This window comes from Ochotona curzoniae, unplaced genomic scaffold (assembly GCF_017591425.1).
Source record: "Ochotona curzoniae isolate NIBS_2020 unplaced genomic scaffold, NIBS_Ocur_1.0 patch366, whole genome shotgun sequence".
Taxonomy (NCBI): Eukaryota; Metazoa; Chordata; class Mammalia; order Lagomorpha; family Ochotonidae; genus Ochotona; species Ochotona curzoniae.
The window spans coordinates 6,556-30,726 of record NW_024466935.1 but is presented as its reverse complement, the minus strand read 5'-3'; the positions used below and the strand labels follow the sequence as shown (position 1 = coordinate 30,726).

Here is a 24,171-nt window from a genome sequence, read left to right as displayed (position 1 = left end):
TACAAAGTTTTTTTTTTTCAAGTTACCTTGTTTGTAGTCATTTGTTATAGTAGCCTTGAGAAATTAACTGACCTATCCAAGGCAGAAAAGTAAAAATATGTTTCTTTTGTTTTGTTTTTTACTTTTTTTTAATTGTTATTAACATTGTATTATGTGATACAGTTTTATAGGCACTGGGATTCCCCCCACCCCTCCCACAACCCTCTCCCCATTTATCCCATACAAAGTTAATCAGCAGTAACACAGCTAAGGAATAACACCCAAGCTACTGCTTATCCACGCGGACCTAAAAAAAATACAGGGTCTTAATAAAGAAAACTATTCCTAATAAGGACTCATGGAAAATAAGCTCTGACCAATGAAAACCAAAGGAAAGTAATTATGAATCAGATACATAAAGACAGCCTCATAAAGTAGTTTACACATATTTTCAGTGCACTTGTAGGTACACTTTATTGTCTGTGTGTCAATCAAAAGTGACTTCAGAAGTAAATCAAAATTATTTTATGAGTGAAACCTAAAGTCCTAATTAGAACGCTTATTTTTGTATCATTGAACACAATAACAGAGAAACGATGTTAGAAAAAATGGAGATCTCATAAGAACAAAGAACAAGCTTACTCTTAAAATTAAAAAAAAAATTGGGGCAGGTGTTATGGCATCAGGTAAACCTGCCATCACATAAGGATACCATCATCCCATGTGAGCTCAGTTAGTGTCAAAGCTATTCCAGCTCCCTGCTGATGGCCTGGAAAAAGCAGTGGAAGATGGCCCCAGCATTTATGTTCCTGGCATTTACCTGGGAGACCTAGATGAAGCTGCTGGCTCCTGGCTTCAGCCTGGCCCAGTGCTGGCATTACACTGGCTTTTGTGGCCATCTAGGGAGTAAAATCAAGGATGGTGGAGCTCTCTCTCTCTCTGGCTCGCACTCTCTTTCACACACACTCACACACACACACACACACACACACACACACACACACAGCACCTTCTGTTGCTGTGTGTGTGTGTGTGTATACAATTTCTGTCTTGAATTCTAACTTTCAAATGCATTAATAAACCTATTTTAAAGGGAATTTTAAAATGCCATTTCTGCACAGAAATTGATTTAAGAAACTGATTACTTGTTTTGATAAGCTTTCACAAAGAAATCAAAATGAAGAATATCTCATGAGCAATCAGAAAACAGTTGATGATAATTGACATGATTACTTCCTTAAAAGAAGTCTTAACGCACTAAGTCTGTGTTCTTGTGACATAACCAAAAACGCATGAATGTCCCTTCATGCCATCATAAATTATCATTCATTCCAAATGGTGCCCCGGAGACCTTGAACTATGAAGTAACTTCTGACTCAATTTGACCTCCCTTGAACAAACAAACAGCATCTCCAAAAAAATGCCGTGAGTTCAGAATTCATTCTAAAACTAAAATTCATCTAGTGGGATTTTTTTTGCAAGACACTAAATCAGACCACCAAAAATACAGAGTCCATCCTGACTTTACATGCAGATTTCCTTTTATTTAACTCAAATATTTCTTATCAGTTATATGCCATTATCCTTTAGTCTAACCTTTGTAAAAAAAAAAAAAAAGTTTTATCCATTTTCTATAAGAATAAGGTTTTTTCTTGAGAATATAAGTCAAAAGAGCATTTAGCTATCACAGAAAGAGAAGAAAACAATATTTTAAGGTGGTATTTCTATCTCAGTTTTGCCAACCTTTTCTGTCCTGTGCTAAATCCCTAGAGGGCAGAAGAAATTCACTTCTGGATTACATGTCTATCCAGCAAAGTTCAAGATCGACATAAATGGGATTTAAACTTGCACATGAGCATATCAGGGGTCGATGCTGTACAGCATACAGGTCACCAAACAGAAAGACAGGAAATGTATACCATAGGAACATCTATGAGTTCTACCAAGGTCACGTCTCTCTAGTACCTAGAACCAAACCAGTAATAAGCACTACTTTCATTTCCTCAACAAACTATTTCTGAAGAAAAACATATCAAGCTAAAAAGGATTTGACCTCACTGGCTAAAAGCATTGATGGAATGGAAATATTTTTGTAAAACTAATTCACCTATTAAATTACTGTTTAGATCTGCAAATCCCTTATCCTTCGCTTCTTCCTAGGGCACAACAACACAGTCTCCAGAGCAACAATCATTCGACTTTCTACCATTGCTACACCTTCCTCCTTCTACAGAAATAGCCATGCACAGGGATGAATATGATGGTTGTATCTGAACGCTAAGGGAGCACCTTCCACTGCTCACAACATGGTTGTAGCACATCTGATGGCAGTTACAGAGTATTTTGTTACCTCTTAGCAGTTCTCCACCAGAAATAATCATTCCAAAACCTTGCTTCGTTTCCTTCATCTTCAACCATTTTAAATTTCTCAACATTACTAAGAATTAACATCTAAAACACAGTATACAAAAAGTGTAAAAAAAAAAACCATAAATGTAACAACATCTCTTCACCTAATTAGGATTTTAATCAGACCATCCATAATGACAAAGATATAGATGATTAGATATAGAAGGACAGATGGATGGATACGAGTTACAAGGTGGGAGGAGGAAGAGATTTTCCATTCACTGGTTTACTTCCCCAAATAGCCACAGTGGGAGGTGGGTACTATGGCATAGTAGGTTAAGTCTTTACCTTCAGGGCTGGCATCCCATACGGGTGCCAGATTGACTCCCAGCTGCTCCACTCTCAAGTCATGCAAATGTGCCTGGGAGAGCAGAAAAAGATCTCCCAGGTCTAAGGGTCCGTGCATGCAATGGGGAGATGTAAGGAGAACTCCAGGCACCTAGTCTTGGACTAGCCCAGCTATAGCCATTGAAGCTATTTGCAAAGTGAATCAGTGGATAGGAGATAACTCTCTCTCTTTCTCTCCTCCCTCTTTGTCTTTCAACTTAAAATAAACAAATCTTTAAAAATATAGCCACAATAATCAGGGCTGGGGTAGCCTGGAAATCCATTTAGGATTTCCATGTATGTAGGGCAAGGGTCCGCATACTTGAAGCTCTTTCACTCTTCCTAGGAGCATTGGCAGGAAACTGGATTAGAGGTATAGCCACAGGGACTCAAACCAGAACTCTGATATAAGATGCTAACCTGACAAGCCTCAAGGGCCCTGTACCATAATACTAGTCCCCATGAGGACATACATTAAAACTCATATAGGACATGGTAATTTGATCTAGCATTATAGATGTAGACGCCCACATACCATATCAGAGCTCATTGGTTGTTTTCCACTCCTAACTTTAGCTTCCTCTTAGTGGAAAGTGGGAGGTCGTGGTGGTAATGAGAGAGGAACAGCAAAAGGATGGAATCCCCTATCCATGCATATCTATATCAAGAGGGAAAAACAAATAAATACTTATTTAATTTTTAAGAAATTAGATAATATTTCTAAGCCATTAGCAAGGATTTACAAGTAGATCTCAATTTTGAAACATTCTCAGTGGTAAAGATGTCTCCTGAAAGATACGAATATAACTTGTCATTAAAGAGAAGGAAATTAACACTTTTGGGACCTTTTACTTACTTCTTCTTCACGGTATTTATCCTTCCATTCTTTCCCTCACCAAAAAATTCCTATAAGAGAGACATTAGGTTGGCCCAGTACAATAGCCTAATGGTTAAAGTCCTCATTTTAAATGTACCAGGATCACATATGGACACCAGTTCTAACCCCCAGAGGACCGGCTTCCTATCCTGCTCCATGCTTGTGGTCTGGGAAAGCAGTCAAGGACGGCCAAAAGCCTTGGGACCCTGCACCTGTGTGGGAGACCCAGAAAAGTCTCCAAGCTCCAGGTTCTTGGCTTCAGACTGGATCAGCTCCAGCCGCTGCAGCCATTTGGGGAGTGAATCAGAGGAAGGAAGCGCTTCCTCTCTGTCTGTCCTCCTCTGTATACCTGACTTTCCAATAAAAATAATTCTTAAAAAAAAAAAGAGAGAGAGAGACATTAGGTTAAAAATATTTCAAGCTAAACATAGGTTAAACTAATTATCATCTTAGTTAAATTTTCAATAATAATATTTTTATCAATTTAATAAAATAATTCTCTATTTCAAATGGAGGGAACTTAGGTTCAGAAGGTTTTTATAATTAATTACCTAATGGTATATCTGTTATGAGACTTCCAGTCACATGAATTTGTTTCAATATCTCTGTTCTTTTTACCATATCATTCTTCCCATACCCCAGAATTTTCACAGGTATAACTATATTTGAAATTTTAGCTAATTGTTATTTCACACCAAAGAAAAGGTAATAGGAGACACTGGGTTTTAACACAAGTCTCAATAAATGCCATAGAGGACTTTAACAAACTTCATTTATATAACGTCTATGACTTAAACAAAATGCATTTTCTTCTTTCTTCATGGCACACTCAAGATTTAAAACAAAACAGTCTAAGATCCCTTTTTTCAAGCAAACCAAAATAAACAAAACCTTGTAGATTCATGCGAATTGTCAAAATAATTATTTGAATATTTTGACTTGATTCATGCTTTCATTTTTAAAAAAAAAGTACAATATCCAAATAGCTGAGCAATTATTTAAGTGATGGGGTACACAGTCCAAGTCAATCCCACCATCACAGAAAAATCCCCTGAGATATAACAAATAGAACAGAGACAGACAATGCCCAACAGCAAATATCATTTCTTAAGCAGAGGTGGAAAATTCATGTTGAAAGTCTACATTTTTGTGGTGTAATATGAGTCATTGTTTTCCAAGTTGTAATCCATTAGAATAGAACACTGATGGCATTGCTCAGTTTTCCCTTTGGATAATCTGAAGTTTGAGAAGAAAGAAAAAGAAAAACATAATCCTCACCTTTTGATTGCAGAACTCAACATATTATACAAATGTGGTTTGGGACTCACACTTTTTAAAGCAAAAGGATTAACAAAACTCAAGGACCAAAGTAATTTATTTGACTACTGTTTAAAGCCCTTGTCTATAGGCCTGTGGAACTTTCTTTTTACTTGTTGAATACTATGTTTGGTAATACATTAAGCTTATAATTATAAAGTAAATTGAAAGCATGCTATAGCAAACATTAAAGAGGAAAAAAAGAAAAAGAAAAAGGCATGCCAAAGGAAAGAGAACAGAAGCAGGGAAATTCTTAGAATTTTATCTATGAGACACATGACATGCTTGCTTTACATTAACTTTTTAAAAATGAACTTAAAACAATAACTTGACCAAGGAAAATCAATGAGATGTAAAAGCACTCCAATGTCATCATCTCATTAGAATTCTCAGCACTTCCTGTTTTCCTATTCCACAATTCCCCATCCTTCAGGTCCCTTCATCTACCTTGAAAGCCCAAGTTCCCATGTGAATTAACGCAATATGGAGTTTACTTAGGGTAGGATGTTAACAGAAAAAAACCAATAAGAAAAGGCTTAATGTGGGGGGAAAAAAAAAACTTAGCAAAGAGAATCAAAGTATAGCATGGGGAGAAAAAAAAAGGTATTCAATAAACAGACATTCCAGATCCTTCCAATGAACCTAAATTGCTCGGCTACAATAGGAGATCATTTTCCATTTTCAATAAATATTTGAAAATCCCATCACAAAGAACAGAATCAAAGGGCAGTCAGGATAGGTCATTTTTTAGTATGTCTTACCCTTTGTGTTTAATCTTTGTTTTTTTAACCTCAGGTACTTAAAATCTTTTCACACTGAGTATGTCACGGATTTCTTGTTTCCTTAAATTAGAACTGTGACAGTTTTGATTTTTGTTACAGATTTTTAAAAATTTTCTAATTTAAGAAAACCGAAAAATGTAATTTTTCTGTGGTGTCCTATATTGGACATTTACACAAAAACATTGAGCCTAATAAAGTTCACCTGTTCCTCAGGCTATCCAGTTTTTCTTTCAATTCTATTACCAGAAGTGAAACTATTTTCCACAAAACACTTTCACAACACACATATAAGTTTTCTTACATTACAAAATTATACTAAAATGTAATATCTGTAATTTGTTTTTATACATTAATGTCATTATTAAAAAAAACATGTCAAGATCTTCTGTACATCCAGCACCATAAATGTAGATATTGGATATTCAGGTGTGAATCCCGACTAATTTTTCACAAAGACATATTCTTTCATTGCTCTCTCCAAGCTTTCCTCAGTAACCTCTGAGGAGTTCAGTAATGGCACCACGGATGGAGCAGTAAAAACAGATGGAATGACAGCAGGAAGAAGCAACACACAACAATCATCCTTCACATTTGTGGTGTTCTCAGTTCTTCAAAGTATTTCCCACATACTAAGTCATAACTGCAGCATAACACTTGGATACAGGGTGCCTTCAGCACATTTTTCTTGGTTATAAAATAATGAAGTAAATTATTGCATAAAGCTGTGATGGATGAAAAGGTAGGAAATGCAAGAAGACACCTGGTGTCTAAGTGACCTTCTGATGCAAGGGGCTCTATGCTAGATACTTAATGGGAAAATTACTTAGAAATTGCATTCTTTACCTTCCTCTCATGAATAGATTTATCCTGGAGAGTGGTATGGAAAATGAAATAGGCTCTCCCAGGAGCTCAATGTAATATCAGGTCCATGACAAGATATCAGTGCTATTGCTATTATTTATTTTAAGATTCACAACAATCTCACAACTTAGGTAATATTTTTGTTTGCCTGTTGAAAATTACAATGCTGAGTGAAAATCAACAAAAATATCAATTCATGCCTTTTTTTTTAATTAAATGAGTTCTACTTCTAACTGAAATTCCACCAAGTAATTAAAGCCAAGTTGATTAGAAAAAAAAAAATTGTGCCAATGACAAGTAGCATCACATGGCCTTCTTTCATCAAGAAAGATGAGGGAAGCAGCCAGAATTCAACTAAAGGACCGAAACTGTAATGTTCCACTGAACCAGCAAACATACAACCTCCTCACCACATATGTGGGCATTAGGCACTCCAGTGAGCATTGTAATACCAAAACAAAGGTTGAATCTCCCTGACCTAGATGCCATCTGCTCTAAGCACTACAAATTCCTAGCATTTTTATGTCTCTAAATTACTTTTAATGTTCATACTTGAAGACACAAATATTTTATAAAATTACTATTTAGTACTATTCAGAATTAATACCAAAACCACTATATATCTATTTATACTAGTAATTAATATTTGCTGAGTACACATGTATGAAATGCTAAATATTTTGTTTTCTCATATAATCCTCACAAGCTGACAGTAAGGTTTAAGCCCTCCTGCTTAGATTTCCCTAATTTAGAGCAGTAATTTGCCAAAGTCATAAAGAAAAAGAAATACTTAAGCTTTAATTCAGATTCATATTCCTATAGCTCCAAAGCACAGGAGCTTTTGAATAATAATTTGTGATCTGCTCGTCTCTTGAGAATTATCTAGTCAATCTGAAAATGAATTTTTGTGATAAAGGCAATGCTTAGCATCATGGACATAAAGGAACAATAAACAAGAGTTACAAGTCTTACTATTCACATTGAATTCACACTCAGTCCCTAAAGAAGATATTTTACTACACTAGTTTGTCAATCAAATGAGATAAGTCAACTAGAACAATCCTGAAGGTTGCTATGGCATTCCACGGTTGCTATAGGTTCTTCTCCTTCCAGGCTGAATGCTCCCCAAGGGAAAACACATAAGATAACTAATACTGAGACTACTATTACTGGCTTCAGCACTGTCCAAGGTAAAATAACTCCTCAAAATTCACTGTGTTCTTCCTCTGGCAGTGAGTTCCATGAAGTAATACTCATTATGACAAGATCTAAATAATTACAATGAAATACTGATACTCCTCCCTCTGGGGTGCTAATTTTTTTTTAATTTTCTTCTCTGAGATCATGGAAGGACTAAAGCACTGTGTATGAGCAATGTTCAAAACAATGTAGGGTGGGGCTAGGACTCAAGTTCTAAAAACAACTTATCAGGAACATCACAACACCTTTGTAAATGGGCCTAGGAAGGACTCATACACAATGCCATTCTGGAGTGCTGGTGTTCAACTGGGCTTCTAGCATGCGGAGGATGGAACTACATGAAAATCAGACTAATTCTTTAAAACCCAGATTTCATTTTCAAAGGACTATGGAAAAAAGTTGATATGCATTACAGGTTGAATTCCTCCCATTTCAAATTGGTATGTTGAAGTTTTTACATGGAGTGCATGAAAACATGACTATAAATGGAGATTGTCTTCAAAGAAAAAGAAAGTCTTTGGATTGGACCCAATTCCAATATGACTGATGTCCTTGGAACAGGAAGAGATTCATGAGAATACACACAGACACAGAAGATCATGTAAATACAGTGGGAAAAGACAGCCATCTACATCACAAGAGAAATGCCTGTGAAGAAATGAACTCTCCCAAAACCTTGACGTTGGATTTCTAGCCTCAAGAACTGCTGAGGAAACAATTTTCTCTTTTATTGCAAGCCACATTGGCAAGTTAATACAATAAGTAACAGTTGAAATAAGACAATCTAAATCGGTCTCATCTTGAAAAATAATCCCTCTACCATATTCTCACGTTTACCTTAGATCAAGCACTTGTTAACAGATACAAAAGCACACAACAGGATGGACATACACACAACATCTTACTGACAGCTATTCTGGTAGGATAAGGACCTTAGATAAGAGTGAAAAATTTCAGGTTCTGACACTTTCTGCCTCAGAAAATCACAAAAGAGTTTCAAGCATGGTTTTTCAATGTCAGGCAGAAGTGGGCTCAAACTGGGAAAAGTTATCTAACGACTCAGTTTCTCAATTCTATAAAAAGTGATCATTCTTGTCTCCCAAAGTTGTTGGAAGGATTTAATTAAATATAAGATCATATGAGATTATAAACAATCCAAGAGCTGTGTCTGATCCAATACCCATAGTAAATACCCATGACTTAACATTTCACTGGTTTGGGCCGACCAAAACGGCAAATTATTATGGTTCAATCTAATATCAATATTGCATGGAAGCATAAAAAAATGCAATGACTCAAACAAAATGTCTGCCAAGAGATGAGTGGATGGCAAAACGTGGTATACATGCACAATGGAATACTATTTGGCCTTGAACAAAAATAAGGCAACCCTGACCTTGGCAATTGCACAGGCAAACCTGGAGAACATCATGTTCAGTGAAATAAGCCACACAGAGATAAATGTCACATAATCTAACTTACAGTTAGAATCTAACAAACTAGAACAGTAGGTATCCAGAACTGGGGATGAAGGAGTTAAGAACTAGAACTAATAGCAATATATTGCTTTGTTGAAAATTCCTGATAGTAAATTTTAGGTATTCTTATCAGAAAATACTAGCATACAAGATCATGCATGTATAAATTACCTCAATTTAGACATTCCACAACACATACATATTTCAAAACAGCGTGTTGTACATGATAAACGTATATACACACATAATATTTATTAAAAAAAAAAAAGAATACATGTTCTGCACCAGAGACATCAGATATTAACCCTACCTCTGTTACTCACTAGTAAGTTAAAGAACATTTACAATTTCTCAGCTACAAAATAAATAATTAAATAAAAATATTTCTCCCACATGATAGATGAAACAATAAAATAATCTGCTCACAACTCTCACATACAAAAACAGATATAGAATGTCAAAAATTTCATTTCTTACTGGTCGAAACAGATAATGGTATTTTCCAAGACTGTTGGAGATGTTATTATAAAACCTACAACAATATCATAATAGAATGCCGCAAAGATGTCCTAATCTTTTTACCCCAATGGTTTGAAAAAAACATGTTCACATAATACAGCAGAGTATATAGCACTTGAAGTCAAGAACACGGGCAGTTCTCACCAATTTTAACCTGCTACACTAACAAAATTATTACTCAGATCTGAAAATCTCTGAGTCGTCCTTACTTAAATTCTGTGTTGTTTTGAATGCCATTAACAAGATAATTTTATAGCCAATTACAATAAAGACATCTGTGCTCTAGGAATTGAGCTCCAGAATTCTGATAGTAGGAAAAGAGAGGGGCCCGGTGGCATGGCCTAGCGGCTAAAGTCCTCGTCTTGAATGCACCAGGATCCCATATGGGCGCCAGTTCTAATCCCAGCAGCTCCACTTCCCATCCAGCTCCCTGCTTGTGGCCTGGGATAGCAGTTGAGGACGGCTCAAAGCCTTGGGACCATGCACCCGTGTGGGAGACCTAGAAGAGGTTCCTGGTTCCTGGTTCCCGGCTCCAGATCAGCACAGCAATGGCGTTTACAGCTCAATTGGGGAGTGAATAATCAGATGGAGGATCTTCCTCTCTGTCTCTCCTTCTCTCTGTGTTCTGACTTTGTAATAATAATAAATCTTAAAAAAAAAAAAAGAAAAGAGAAATAATTTAAAATAAAAGTCTTCTAATCCCTTAACAAATTTCTGAGACAAGTGCAAACAACCACAATACTGCAGTATATTCTATCTGAAGAAAAAAATCAATAACTGTCCTTTACTTCCTAAACTGCTAAAAATGCTGAAACCACTCTACTAAAAATGAAACGTCAGTGGTCTGATTAGTTTAAGGATTAACATGTCCATCTACATGTACACACAGCTGTTCATTACAGCAATCTAGTATCAAATTCAGAGGATCAAAAGACCAAATAGTGGCAAGCCATTAATTCACTGGATGATAGTGAGTGAATAATATCAGCTTCATTTTTCTATTTTGGAAAGCAAGAAAGAAATCAAAGTAAAAGTATCAAGTTTCCTTAAAAAATATAAAACGCTTGACATCACTATTATAAATAAATGAAGAATGTAGTCTCATCGTTCTGTTTAAGAAATTAGAAAAAAATCCATGTAAAGATCTCAAAGTCCCCTTCCATTTCCAAACTTCCATGAATTGCTATCTATTGTAACTAGACAAAGAATGTAACGTGACTTTAATATAACTCATTTCACCTAAGAGGAAGCAAATATGTTTTCATTATAACATATGCTAACATTTTATTATATTCATTATATTTCATTATAGCAAATGTTTTTCAAATAGCTTTCTGTTAAGAGTAAGGACTAACAGTAACACATGGCTAAGAAAACGCCCTGCCTAGAGAAGGCACATCACACGCCTGGGCTGTTCCAGGTAGTGATTTTATAATCTAAGCAATGCAACAGTCAATGATCAAACTTCTTTAAACGGCCACCGAAAGCATGTATCCTTTCTCAGCAGAATCCAAGCTGCTTACCCTGCTATGAAACCAGCACTGACTAAATCTTAGGTCCATTTGTCCAGACTCTGCCAACCTTCAAAAACAATTCACTGCACTTGAGATTTTTGTCTCTGCAGAATGGCATGCTATAACTGATTAGGGCTCTGCGAGGGCGATGACTGACCGAATCAAGATCATCACTGTGATTTCACTAGGAAGTTAGAAAGAATCTGAATGCTGCCAGTCTTCCAAATAACTGAAGTATCTCAGTAAGAACTTACAATTGCATATGATCACTGGCATAAAAAGAGTACTTGTAAGAAAAAGCTGGAAAATCAAATCTCATCATAGCACCAAAAGAATAATTAACTTGAAAACTGTACTCTATATCTCTATGCTAATTTGGGAAGAAACAAGATATAAAATTAAGAAACACTGAATCTGGTATCATAAAATGCATTTTCCTCAATTTTATCAATTAAAATATCAAAAATAGGTGCATGTGAATACAAGGGCTTCAACGGAACTGCTTTGTAAATTATCACAGCATTTCAAAAAATAGTAAACAATTTCTCAGGGTTGCTCACAGCTATCCTTTTATACTAAAGTATACATTAACTATATCTTCTATTCCTTGAAGTTACATAAATATGTCATCTTAAGCAATCAATGAAGTCCTATATTAAACGGTTGTTAGGGCCGATATAGGAGTTCCAAGTTTGTGTTTTTTTGCTTTGTTTTTTGTTTTTGTGGTTTCGTTTGGGCTGCACAAATTAACTCAGACGCTCACCAACCGTGAGCATATGGCTTCCCAGTGTCGGTCACTCCAATCTGAGAAGCAATAATATTGATGAAAACTCCTACTGAAACATAGTAACCCCAAAATTATTTTATTTTCCAACACTTCAAATCTTATTTTCCTTGCCAGTTATTTTTTTTTAACAATTATCTATTTTTATTACAAAGTCAGATATACAGAGAGGAGGAGAGACAGAGAGGAAGATCTTCCGTCCGATGATTCACTCCCCAAGCGAGTGCAACAGCTGGAGCTGAGCCGATCCTAAGCCGGGAACCAGGAACCTCCTCCGGGTCTCCCACACGGGTGCAGGGTCCCAAAGCTTTGGGCCATCCTCAACTACTTTCCCAGGCCACAAGCAGGGAGCTGGATGGGAAGTGGATCTGCTGGGATTAGAACTGGCGCCCATATGGGATCCCGGTGCATTCAAGACGAGGGCTTTAGCCGTTAGGCCATGCCACCGCGCCCATCCTTGCCAATTCTTATGTGACTCTTTTACTCCTTAATTTTCTACTCAGAACCAAAAACTAAAAAATGGACACTCCAGATAAGTGTGTCTTTTTCCTTCATTCTCAAAGGCTCCCCTTTCAGAACACCCAAAGATTAGGCATAAATTAGAGATTTTTATAGTTTGACATGAACAACTATAGCCTCAACTTATTATTCAATAGCAACCCTGTTTTGTGGAGGAGGACAAAGATTACTATCTGTTCTGATGTATTTGTCCTGGAGCAGTTGGTGTGTTGACTGCTTGGATGTTTAAAGCAAAATGATGAATGCCTATGGTCAGGAAAGCAGAATGGGTCTCCCAATATTTCTACTTGTATTTCCCAAAATGGAAGCTCTCAGTCATAGGTAGCAACTGTGTATGTGAAATCTGTCTTCAATCACCAATGAACCAGGCTTTCTAATCATATTATTTTAAATCTCGATTTTAAAACTAGCTATCATTTGTTCTGGAGAAATGTTTAAGCATGTTTGGAACAACTTTAGTATGTAACCATACTTTTACACTTGTAAATTTACCAAATCTAAACAAGTTCAGGTACTTCTGATAAAAATAAAAAGGTTAAATTACGGCATGTTTGAAGTATTGAATATCTGCCATATTCCAGATAATCAGAAAGGAAATATTTCACTAACAGAAAAATTTAGCCTTGTGCTAGTATACCCATCTCCCACATTAGAGTGCCTGTGTTTGAGTTCAGCACCTGCTCTAGTTCCGGACTCCAGCTTCCTGCTAATGTATAGCCTGGCACTCCGTGAGGATGGCTCAAGCAACAGAGTGCCTGACACTCACTTGGAAAATTTGGATTGTTTCCAGCTTCCAATGCTCGCCCCGTACCACTATCACTGCAAGCACCTGGGGAAGGAATCAGCTGATGGGAGCTCTGTCTTTCCACTTTTCTTGCTCTGTAACACATATTCTAGAAATAAATATTGCCAGTTTGGACCACGTTGTTGCAAATGGCAGGATTTCATTCTTTTTAATGGCTGAGTAGTATCCCATAGAGCAATGTGCCTTAGTTTCTTTAACAACCCAGGTTGTTTCTATTATTGTGGATTATGCTTCTGTAAATATTGGGATTCAGGTTGTTTTCTCATGTGTGGTGGTCTCAGCTTGAGACCGTTGTGCTCAATGAAATAAGTCAATCCCAAAACACTTATGTTCTCTCTGACATAAAACATCTTTTACACAAAATACAGAACAAGATATTAAGGAGTCCACACATATATTCTCATTAACAAACAGTCTAATGGAGACTAGAACACTGGACAACAAAAAGAAGACCTGCAATAAAACTGTTAACTATACTTTGACAACAAGATCCTAGATTCTCTAACATTGTCTACACCTACAATGTCATAACATACCTAAAGAGCAGAATGCTGGATTTGTGACTGTAGCAGAAAGACTATATTATTGTAAAATATAGGAGATACTGGGGAGGGGAAAAGGAGGAGGAAGGAACAGAAAGGGAAGGAAAAGGAAGAGAGGAATCCCTGTACGTACAAAACTGTATAATGGAAAACAATAAATGAATAAATAACTATCTCAGCAATTGCTAAGTGTTGACTGTGTCAAAATAATGATGCTTTGTGAGGCCAGGGTCACCATTTACTGTCTGCACATACTAGATGTGTTGGCTGTGCAAAGCAAGACCTTGGAATAGCCGAGAAAACCACAGTGGAGAGTGTTTCTCTTCTGCTTTTTCTGTCAAGACCTAGGGAAGTGGAGGCTGTGCCCATGCTCCCAGAAGAGAATTAGTTACTTCACACTGTCACTCAAGACACCCGTCATCAGCCAAGATACCCGGATCCTCCCATGACTCTACCTAGGTTCATGACTGTAAGGAAAAAAAAACAAAGTTAAGAACCCAAGCCATTTCCCTAAAGCCAGTGGCCATTTGACACTCCATTTCTGTACATCTTTGTGGTCAGTGCTATCCTATCACTTTGCTTTAAAGAAAGATTCCATTATATCTACACTTACTTCCTATCATTTTACTTCTTTTTTTTTTTTAAAGGTTTATTTATTTTTATTGGAAAGGCAGATATACAGAGAAAAGGAGATACAGAGAGGAAGATCCTCTGTCTGCTGATTCACTCCCCAAGCGGCATCAATGGCCAGAGCCAAGCCAATCAGAAGCCAAGAGTCCGGAGCCTCCTCCGGGTCTCCCATGCAGGTGCAGAGTCCCAAGGCTTTGGGCCATCCTCAACAGCTTTCCCAGGCCAAAAGCAGGGAGCTGGATGGAAAGCAGGGCCGCAAGGACCAGAACCGGCACCCAAATGGGATCCGGGATTGTTCAAGGCGAGGACTTAAGCTGCTAGGCCACTGTGCCGGGCCCTCCTAACACTTTATTTCAACATTAAGGTGAGGAAAGAACCCACTTAGCTTTGCTGGTAACACTTTGATCTCACTTGGTTAAATTATATATTCAAAAATACCATGGATTTCTTTTTGCATAGTTAATTGCTTCATCGAAATTCTGTATTATACATGTGATTTGTATTCTATTTAAATACAGAAATATTGACAAATAGTAACATTAATCCGTGGTATTAGTACTTGAAATTGGCCAGTGGAGCATTATAAAATAAGGAGAAAACGGAGTCCATAAAACTGAACACAAGGGCCCGGCGGCATGGCCTAGCGGCTAAAGTCCTCACCTTGAACGCGCCTGGGATCCCATATGGGCGCCGGTTCTAATCCCAGCAGCTCCACTTCCCATCCAGCTCCCTGCTTGTGGCTCAGGAAAGCAGTTGAGGACAGCCCAAAGCTTTGGGACCCTGCACCTGTGTGAGATACCCGGAAGAAGTCCCTGGCTCCTGGCTTCTGGATCGGTGCTGCACCTGTCATTGTGATCACTTGGGGAGTGAATCATCGGACGGAAGATCTTCCTTTCTGTCTCTCCTCCTCTCTGTATATCTGACTTTCCAATAAATAAATAAATCTTAAAAAAAAAAAAACTGAACTCAAATCCTAGCTCTGAAACCAATCCTCCTACAGCATTTGAGGAGTAAATCAGTGAATCAACGATTGACCAATCTAGTTCTCTTCCCCTGCCTTTCAAATAAAACAAAGAAAATTGGAAGTGAGAATATTTCCCCAGCTTAAACAAATGTATGTAACATACCAGGCATATCAAAAGTATAAATAGTTGAATAAGTAATTATTTTATAATAGAAAATAAATATTTCAGAAAATTACCAAGAATCGACTGTTTCTCAAAGTCTTTGTCTTTTACAAATGGGATAGATTTTGTGGCCCCTTCCTGCCCATAACAGTAGTCCAATTTTGTTAACACTTTACATTTTACAGATGAATGAAAACAACCTTTGTATTCAATTCTATGTTAAATGTTCAGCAAATGGGAACAGTTTCTATTTGTGTTTTAAAGTAATATAAGCAAATTAATTTTCAGAAATGCATAATGATTTCTACAAACCTGAAATTAGCCTACAGGAGAACTGTTCTGTTCTCTTCAGGACTTCTAAATGTGTACCATGGTGGAGCTAAGTATTTGTGGATGCACTTGTCTAAGCCATATAATTAATAATTATTAAAGATATGGAAGTCAGCACTATCATTTTGCTGTTAATTCTCTCATTGCTGTATTTCTTTGCAATAGGAAAAATGTAGCCAAATTTATTCTATGATACAAAACCAAAATAGCAGAATTAGAAAAGTCTTAATACAAATAACATCAAATGTTCATTCATTAAGTAATCAATAGAACTGTAGCTGTTTTTATACTAAAAAAAAATTACAGAATCCAAAATGGTTTAGAAAATTCAGGAGGTTAGTATTTGAGCGCAGCGGGTGAAGCCACCACCTACAACACACCCAATGTCAGCACCCATTCGAACCTCAGCTGCTCTACTTCTGGTCCAGCTCCCTGCTAACTGCCACTAAAAGCAGCAGGGGATGGCTCAAGTGCTTGGAGCCCTAGCTCTTACCTTTGGCCTGGTCCAGCACTGGCCACTGCAAGCATTTGGGGAGTGAACCAAGAGATGCAAAGTATCTATTTCTCCCACTTTCTCTCCTTTTTGCCTCTCATCACCTGTCTCTATAACTCCAGATTTCAGAGAAATAAACCTTTGGAGGAAAAAATTCATAAGCAGTAATTACTGCAAAGTGACTATTTTAGAAGGCACATTTCATCTTTCAGCGTGATGTTGAAAAGATGAGAAGACTACTGCTTTCCATAGCAAGTCTTGATAATTGTTCCATCCTGACTCAGAAGCTTAAAGATCAACATATTATAGTCATTGGGTTTTGATGAAAATTAATTTATAATCATCTGACTGCTTCAATCTACTTTCTGTCCTTTTTGTTCCTAGTCTTCTATTTCTTCCATCTTTAAAATGTTTCTTCACTCCCCTTTGCACAATATTTATCAAGTCTATACTATGTGCCGTAGACCTTGAACCTCATAAACTTGTCATTTTTTAAAGATATTTGTTTGATTAGGAGGGCAGAAAGGAGAAGGGGAAGAAGGAGGACACTCCTCTGCTATTTCTCTCCCCAAATGCTCAAAATGGCCAGGGCTGGTTGGGTCAGAGCCAAAGTTGGACAGCAGAAACTCAGCCCAAGTGTCCTGTGTGACACGTGACAACTCCCTTGCTAGAGTCATCACCACTGTCTCCCACTGTCTACAGTGGCAGAAAGCTTCAGTCAGGAGCCAGAGCCAAGAATCCAATCCCAGCACTCTTCCAGTGTGGGAAGTGAGCATCTTCTCCACCAGGGACTAACTTCCTAGCTCCACACTGTCACCCTCCCTTAAAGGAAGCACTTAAGTAGAATGAAAATAGACACGTGGAACATATTCCCGTGAGTTTTCACTTCCCATCCAGCTCTGTTTGTGGCCTGGGAAAGTGGAGGAAGGCAACCCAAAGGGTTTGGCCATTACACTTGAGTGGGAGACCCAGAGGAAGCTCCTGGATCCTGGCTTTAGATTGGTTTAGTTCCAGCCTTCCAGCCACTGTGACCATTTGGGGAGTGAACCAGTAGATAGAAGATATTTCTCTCTGTCTCTCCTTCTCTCTGTAAATCTACCTTTTCAACATAAATAAATAAAAATAAATAAAATGAGCCTTACATCCCATTTCCAAGAACTTGCTGAAGTTTCATTGCGTGTGTTGTAGGAGGACATTGTGACCCTGGAAGGTCAGGGAGCACAGGATTGCAGTTCATTGGACAGTATTTGCATGAGAACAACCAAATGGCTACCTTTGTATAAACAGCATGTAAATGAGAACACCTGGTGTAATATACAAAACAAAAGGAATTCCAATCAAGAGAAGGAAACAGTATGGACTCTCAGTGTATAAAGTCTGATGCCCCTAATAAACTTCGGCTTTGACCATCAGTCAGGGTCCACGCGTGTTATTATCGGCTTCGTGCACCAAGTCCATCGCTGCGGGACAGCAACAAGTGGTGCCTGAAGAGCAGTGTGTAATCTTAATCACATTTTACCTATCATCTGAAATTCATATATATAGCATCCAAATTGCTGGATTCAAACATAATTATTTTTTAAAAGAAGTTATTTTAACTTATTCTATGTCACAGAGTTAAAAATCCAAAGTTCAGACACTGCTTTCCAAGTTATTGCAATGTTTCCAGTATTAAGATATTATATTAACACAAATACCACTTAATCCAGAGAAAATTTTGCCATCTTAACTTTCAAGAGGTTTTTCCAAGTTCAAGTTATATAATAGGTCAGATCAAGCTCCCACTGGAAAGCTTCCTGTTCATTAACTCAGATTTAAAGAATTTCCAGTAACAAATAAAATTACAGACCAATAGATCTAGTGGCTACTAGAGAAAAAAATAAAACTTGTGTTTTTTTAAATCAAATTCTAATTATTTGTTGATTTTTCGATTAGACTGTAAGCAATCTGAGGGAGGGAGGGAGATGTTATACTCTATGCACCTATTTGAATAGCACAGCTTTCATAAGTTTCTGAATTGTTGGTGAAAGGTTGGAAGGAAGGAAAAAACGGATGCGGAAAGGATGAGGAAGTGGGAAAGGAGAGTTACCAATAAAGGTCAGGCATTGTGACACTGTCAAGTTCTCAGCTGGGACATACAAATCCCACACTGGAGTGCTGGTTACACTCCTGGCTCCTCTCCTCACCCTGGTCCACGCTGACATGCCACGACAGCACAAGTTGGTTCCAGTACATGAGTTCCTGCACTCACATGAGAGACCCAGATTGGGTTCCAGGCTTCTGGTCTTGCTTAGTTTAGACCTATCAGTTGAGGTCATTTATTGAGTGAACCACTGGACAGAATCTCTCTTTTACCCTCTCTCATCCTTTCTCCAAGACTCTTTCAAATAATTTAAAAATATATATATCAACCAATTGAGTTTGTCTTTAAGATATCTCTCAATGTATTAGTTAAATCCACAAATATTAAACTTCAAAATCATATAAATTATGTGACAAGCAGATCATGAGAAATAGCACTTTGCAGTGCAAAACAAAAAAATGTTTCAATTAATTCAGCAACAACTTATTGCAGCCTTTAGATGTACCAGTTAATAATGTAGTTCTAAGGTTTAAAAGGTAAGTCAGTATAGCTAAACACAAGAGAGAGAAATGGTTGCACTGAATACATCTGAGCTAAGCTTAAATAATCATCAAACCATGAGAAGCACACCAATAACAAAATTCCGCTTTGGCAGGTATAATACCATTTTTGAGATGCTTTCGACATTTTTGCTTCTTCCTTAAAAAGCACAATCTCCTTAAACAAAATAAGATGTCCTTGATAATGCTGTTTTTGATAAGGCGTCAAATAAGATTTGAAAGATCAGACAATAGATAAAAAGAGAAAAAGCCAATGTCAAACAAAATGTTTTTGCGCCACTTCATTCTAATATTAGTACAAAACACTGCCACAGACAAGTGTCTGAAAAATGTCCAGAAAGGAATAACCCGTGGACACAGAGTCTGCGGGAACTGTCAGTGAAAGCAAACAGTGCAGAAGTGCTCTGGAGAGCGCAGGGGCAGGCTGAGAGCCTGGCTCGGTGAGAGCTGACAGCCTGTCCTGGCCATCCTCCGCGAAGCAATCCTCAGAGCACTTAGGCGGCTGGCAGAATGCACCAACTTGGCTGGGCCACTAATGCCCTCGTCCTGCAGACCCATTCTTTTCACTTTCATAGAGTTTGGTTCTTAAAAGAATCAGTCTTTCTAGTTTGCACAAGAGCAAAAGATAAGTCATGAAAGCTTGACCGCTAAAGAGGCCAACAGATGCTCTGAAAGAGTACAATAAAACCGCCTTGAATGATTGGAAGAGCTGACCAAGCCTAAAGCCTAAGTTTGCAGCGTGCACCCCAACCCACTAGGTCACCCAACTTTTACTTACGCCTAACATCTGGTGTAGGTAATGGTACTCAGGCCCTTGGTTATACAGCAGGAAGGTTTTCCAGAAAAGCAGGCCATTCAGGGAGAGCCAGGTGAGCTAAATCAACAAGGCAGAGAGAAAACAATTAAAAATATGAAAGTATGTGTCACCTGATGAACGGAGACCACACGTGCATCCCCTGGATAGAGGGCTTTCAACGGGATCCCAACTGGTAACTACAGAAAGCGTCTGCAACAAACTAGCAAGACGAAATGCACTCTAACCTTACTGTTCCCCTGCACCTGAGATGAAGTGTTTGGGTTGCAGTTAAGCCCATTAAGTGATCTACAGACACTCCCCAAAGCCCTACCCTCACTCCTTGCAGAACAAAAGGAGACTTAAGAAATGAGAGAAGCCATCCTGTTCCAGCAGCCTGGGACAGCGGCGAAGGGGGCACGAGTGTTTAAAGGGTTGAAAACAAACACACAAAAAAAAGCTGTGTTCACTTAGAGTGACCTCTTCTTCCTCTAATCCGCTCAACCATCCCTGTGAAGGGAAATTCCCATGCACTTGGAGGAAGGGGAAAAAAATCGTTATTATTTCCAGATTTTATCAGCGTCAAGTTTTATTAGTTGAAACCATTCGAACGGCAGACCAAGCTCCCCCTTCCAACGTCCCGCCCGCGCACTCTCAGAGAATGAATTAAAGCCTCCGCTTGGAGAGACAGACGAAACGCCCGCCAGGGCCGCCCCGCGCGCCTTCCTACCAGACAGAGGTGCTTAACCCCTTCGTTGGCCAGCCAGCTCCTCCAGGACACAGCCATGGCGCCGCGCTCCACGCCGGGCGGCCCGCGAGGCGCGCGCGGCGGTGCGGGCAGGAGGCGGGGACGTGCGGCGGCGGGCACCGAGGGTCAGAGGCTGAGGTGGAAGTCCCGAGGCGCGGCGCCGGGCCACCCGGGCGGGCTGCAGGACCCGGGGGGCGTGCGCGGGGCGTGCGCGGGGTCGGCGAGCCGGAGCACCGCGGCGGAGCAGGCAGAGCAGGCGGAGCGCGCCGCCGAGTCGGCCCTTTGTCTGGGGGCGAGCCTGTTGTTGTGGCTGCAGCCGCTCAGGATGTCCCGGGAGGGAAGCTGGAGGCGTCCCCCGCAGTCTCTCAGCCGGGCCTGCCCAGCACCCTCAGAGATGCGGAGAGTGACACGCACAGCTACTGCATCTCAGTCACACACACGCACACCCAACTAGTTCTTTGGGACCGGTCTGTTTCTCCCCCCCCCACCCCACCGCCAACCCCAAAGAAAGTTCCAAAGAGCCTTTTTAAAGAAATCTGAGCCGGAAATAGCCTTTTGTGTACCGGTGGCCCCATTCCGACGCCCACTCAGTGGTTGACCCCACCCCCGAGCGTAGGTCCCCCGCCCCCAGTCCTCCCCCAGCCCCACCCCGTCAGGTACTGAGGTAAAGCTTCTCAGGGGTTGCTTGACAAAGTCCAGCGAGTTAACGGTTAAAGTTGAGGTAATTCTCAGCGTCTTTAGGGAATCCCAGATTCACTCTAGTTAGAAATTGCTTTTACTACCTAGTTTCAGAGTTTTAGAGTTAGAGAATTCCTCTCACACTTGAATCGGAGGCCCAGTGAAGGCTGAGAAATGGGGGATTGAACCGGCTCACCACGCACACGAAAAAGTGAAGAGGACCAAAATAATTTAGCCACACAGATGAATGATGAAAAAAAGGTTTGTTCAGTAAAGCCAAAAACTTTCTCAAATTTAATAGCTAACAGGTGATGGAAAAGTTCTCATGCCTTTCAAGCTGGTATTTTTTTTTTTCAACTTTTAATGAATTTTTCAACACTGGTCCTAGCATGTAATTGAATCTAAAATTTTCTGAAATCATATTGCCCTTCCATATGCAATGTATCCCAAACAATTTAATAAAATGACTAATAATAAAAAATTCCAGTTTGAAACTGCAGTGAATCCATGTCAAATTCCAGTTAGAGTTCACACAATTTCCTATGGCCCATCATTTCTTTCTTTAAATATATGATCTTCCTGTTTTGTGACCAAATCCTGGAAACTGCCTCATCTCTTTCTGAAACAAGAGAGTATATTATTGATAAATGATACCATACATGTATTGTCCGTGCAATAACTAAATGAGTAGAGAAACAATGCATGGAGTTTCCAGGTAGTATAAATATTTGGTGAGGTAAAATTCTAGAATATCGCAGTGCTCCTAGGACTTTGAGTTCTACACATGGGGCAGGAAACTTTGGCTGGCAAAATAAATCACCCCCAGAAGTTGAGAACAGCAAAGCAAGTGAAGAATAGTGGAACAAAAAGACAATTTTTCAAAGCCCAGCTGCTACAATGCAGAAACAAAATTAGAGGCAAAAAAAAAAAAATGGGGTTGGGGGCCAAGGGTGAAGTTTAACTCACTGGTTTGGATGCTGCAGGTGCTTGCATGCCTGCCACCCTGCACTAAACTGCAGGATCATGGCACCCATCTGACCCAGGCTTACCTATTGCCAACATTTGAAAAGTGAACAATCAGATGGATGAAAGAAATTCTCTCTCTCTCTCTCTTCCTTTTTGATGAACATAAATTTAAGAATGGTTACATGATGAATACGGCTCTGAAGTATATACTACTAAGTATCAGTGTCTGTGGTATTAGTATAGTTTCACTAAATTCTAGAAGCAGCTGCCAATGTGGATGGGAGTAGCACCCCAATTTGAAAATGAGGACACTGACATTCTTATGAAGAAACTTGCCTGAGGTGGCAAAGGCATCCCATTACTTTGGTGAAAGCCTCACATAAAATGACATGATACAAGCAAGTGTTAATTATTAATCATTATTTTTTATACTTCTGTAAAAGTAGCCCACGTCTGTTTCTGTTGACTTAAAACAATACTGAAGCCATCCTCAAAGGACAGAATTATTGTCAGTTGTGAATAATTTTCATTAATAAGGTTCTTTGCAATATAATTTTCTCTAAACCAGATTGTTTCATGCAAGTATTAATTGGTTTCCCCCAGCTAAGTTTTCTGTTCAATGTATGAGCAGAGAATTCTGTAGCTATCTCAGTATTCCATGTACATAATGAAAATCTTACCATTGCTAGGAAAAGACTTTATAAGAGAAACTCAAATGATTTATTTTTGTTGTTCTTGGTTAAAATAATGGAAATTTTGTGTTTTTTAAATGTGTGGCATAACACCTGAATCATCCTGAGCTAGCTGTAAACTCTGGCAGTTAAAGAAAGATGTCCTTGACCTATCATTTATTACTTAACATAGAAACGCTATTTTTGCAGTTAATGTCCCTCAAAGATGAAACGCCTGTGCGAAAGACTAATAGAATCCTGCCCCTTCGGCCTGGATTATTACTGCACTCGGCTCAGAGGCCTAGCTTGTGAAACATTTCCTAGTCCACGTCCCTGCCATACCTAGACAACCTCATCCTGGAAACGTGCCCTCTTCAGCACGTTCGTCATCATTTGTTCATGTGATCATTTCCACTTCTTACACATGCTTAGTTGTTGTAAACGATGTGTCTAATTCTCCCAGTAAACAAAACTTCTTATTCAGTTTTTATTCCTAAAAGTGGCACAAAGTGTGACACAAAGAAGGAATTTACACAATGTTTATTGAATGAATAAATCATGGTTAAGTACATCATCCTTCTTCCTGTGCTGTTCTCAAACTCCAGTTTCTTCCTTGTAACTTGCCCAAAATGTAAAAAGAGTTTCTACCCAGCTTGATAGTCAAGTTCCAGAAAAGGATTCATTGGGCCTCGAAAAAACCTTGCTCTAGGTGTGACCTATCAGGCAGGTCATACTTCATGCATTTGAAATAAGCGTTCACTTGTTACTGATATCCTGAGGCTACAAAGCACATTCCTATAGACTTTGTGGTAGAAAGCAAGAGTTTTATTGCCCCGCAGTCTTAACGGTCCAGCATCAGTTTCCGTCAGTCAAAATAAAAGTATTGAGAAGAGCAGGGTTTCTGCCGCTTTCAGATTCTGGTAATTATGGACACTGATGACTTTGAGTATGTGATTCCAATCTGTCTCCTGGTTCACAATGCCTTCTCTGCTGCCTGAATGGGAGTAAACTCACCCTTGCCTCTCTTCTATTTTTTTTTTTAAGATTTATTTTATTTTTATTGGAAAGTCAGAGAGGAGAGACAGCGAGGAAGATCTTCCGTCTGCTGATTTACTTCCTTCTAAAGACACATGTGCTTGGAGTTAGGCATCACCAGGGTAATCCAAACAGTCTCTTTAG

General features: G+C 38.9%; 1 protein-coding gene across 2 annotated transcripts in view; it reads right to left on the bottom strand.

Annotated features, from left to right (window-relative positions):
- The window catches only part of LOC121167438 (NADPH oxidase 4), a 136,182-nt gene extending 115,466 nt beyond the window's left edge, over window positions 1–20,716 (bottom strand). For both annotated transcript variants that reach the window (XM_040996831.1, XM_040996833.1), the window contains exons 1-2: window positions 20,660–20,716; window positions 19,915–20,010 (exon numbers count right to left, since the gene is read on the bottom strand). In XM_040996831.1, the coding sequence (XP_040852765.1) occupies window positions 19,915–20,010; window positions 20,660–20,716 (153 nt within the window). The remainder of the gene's footprint in view (window positions 1–19,914; window positions 20,011–20,659) is intronic.
- Window positions 20,717–24,171: the final 3,455 nt, after the last annotated feature.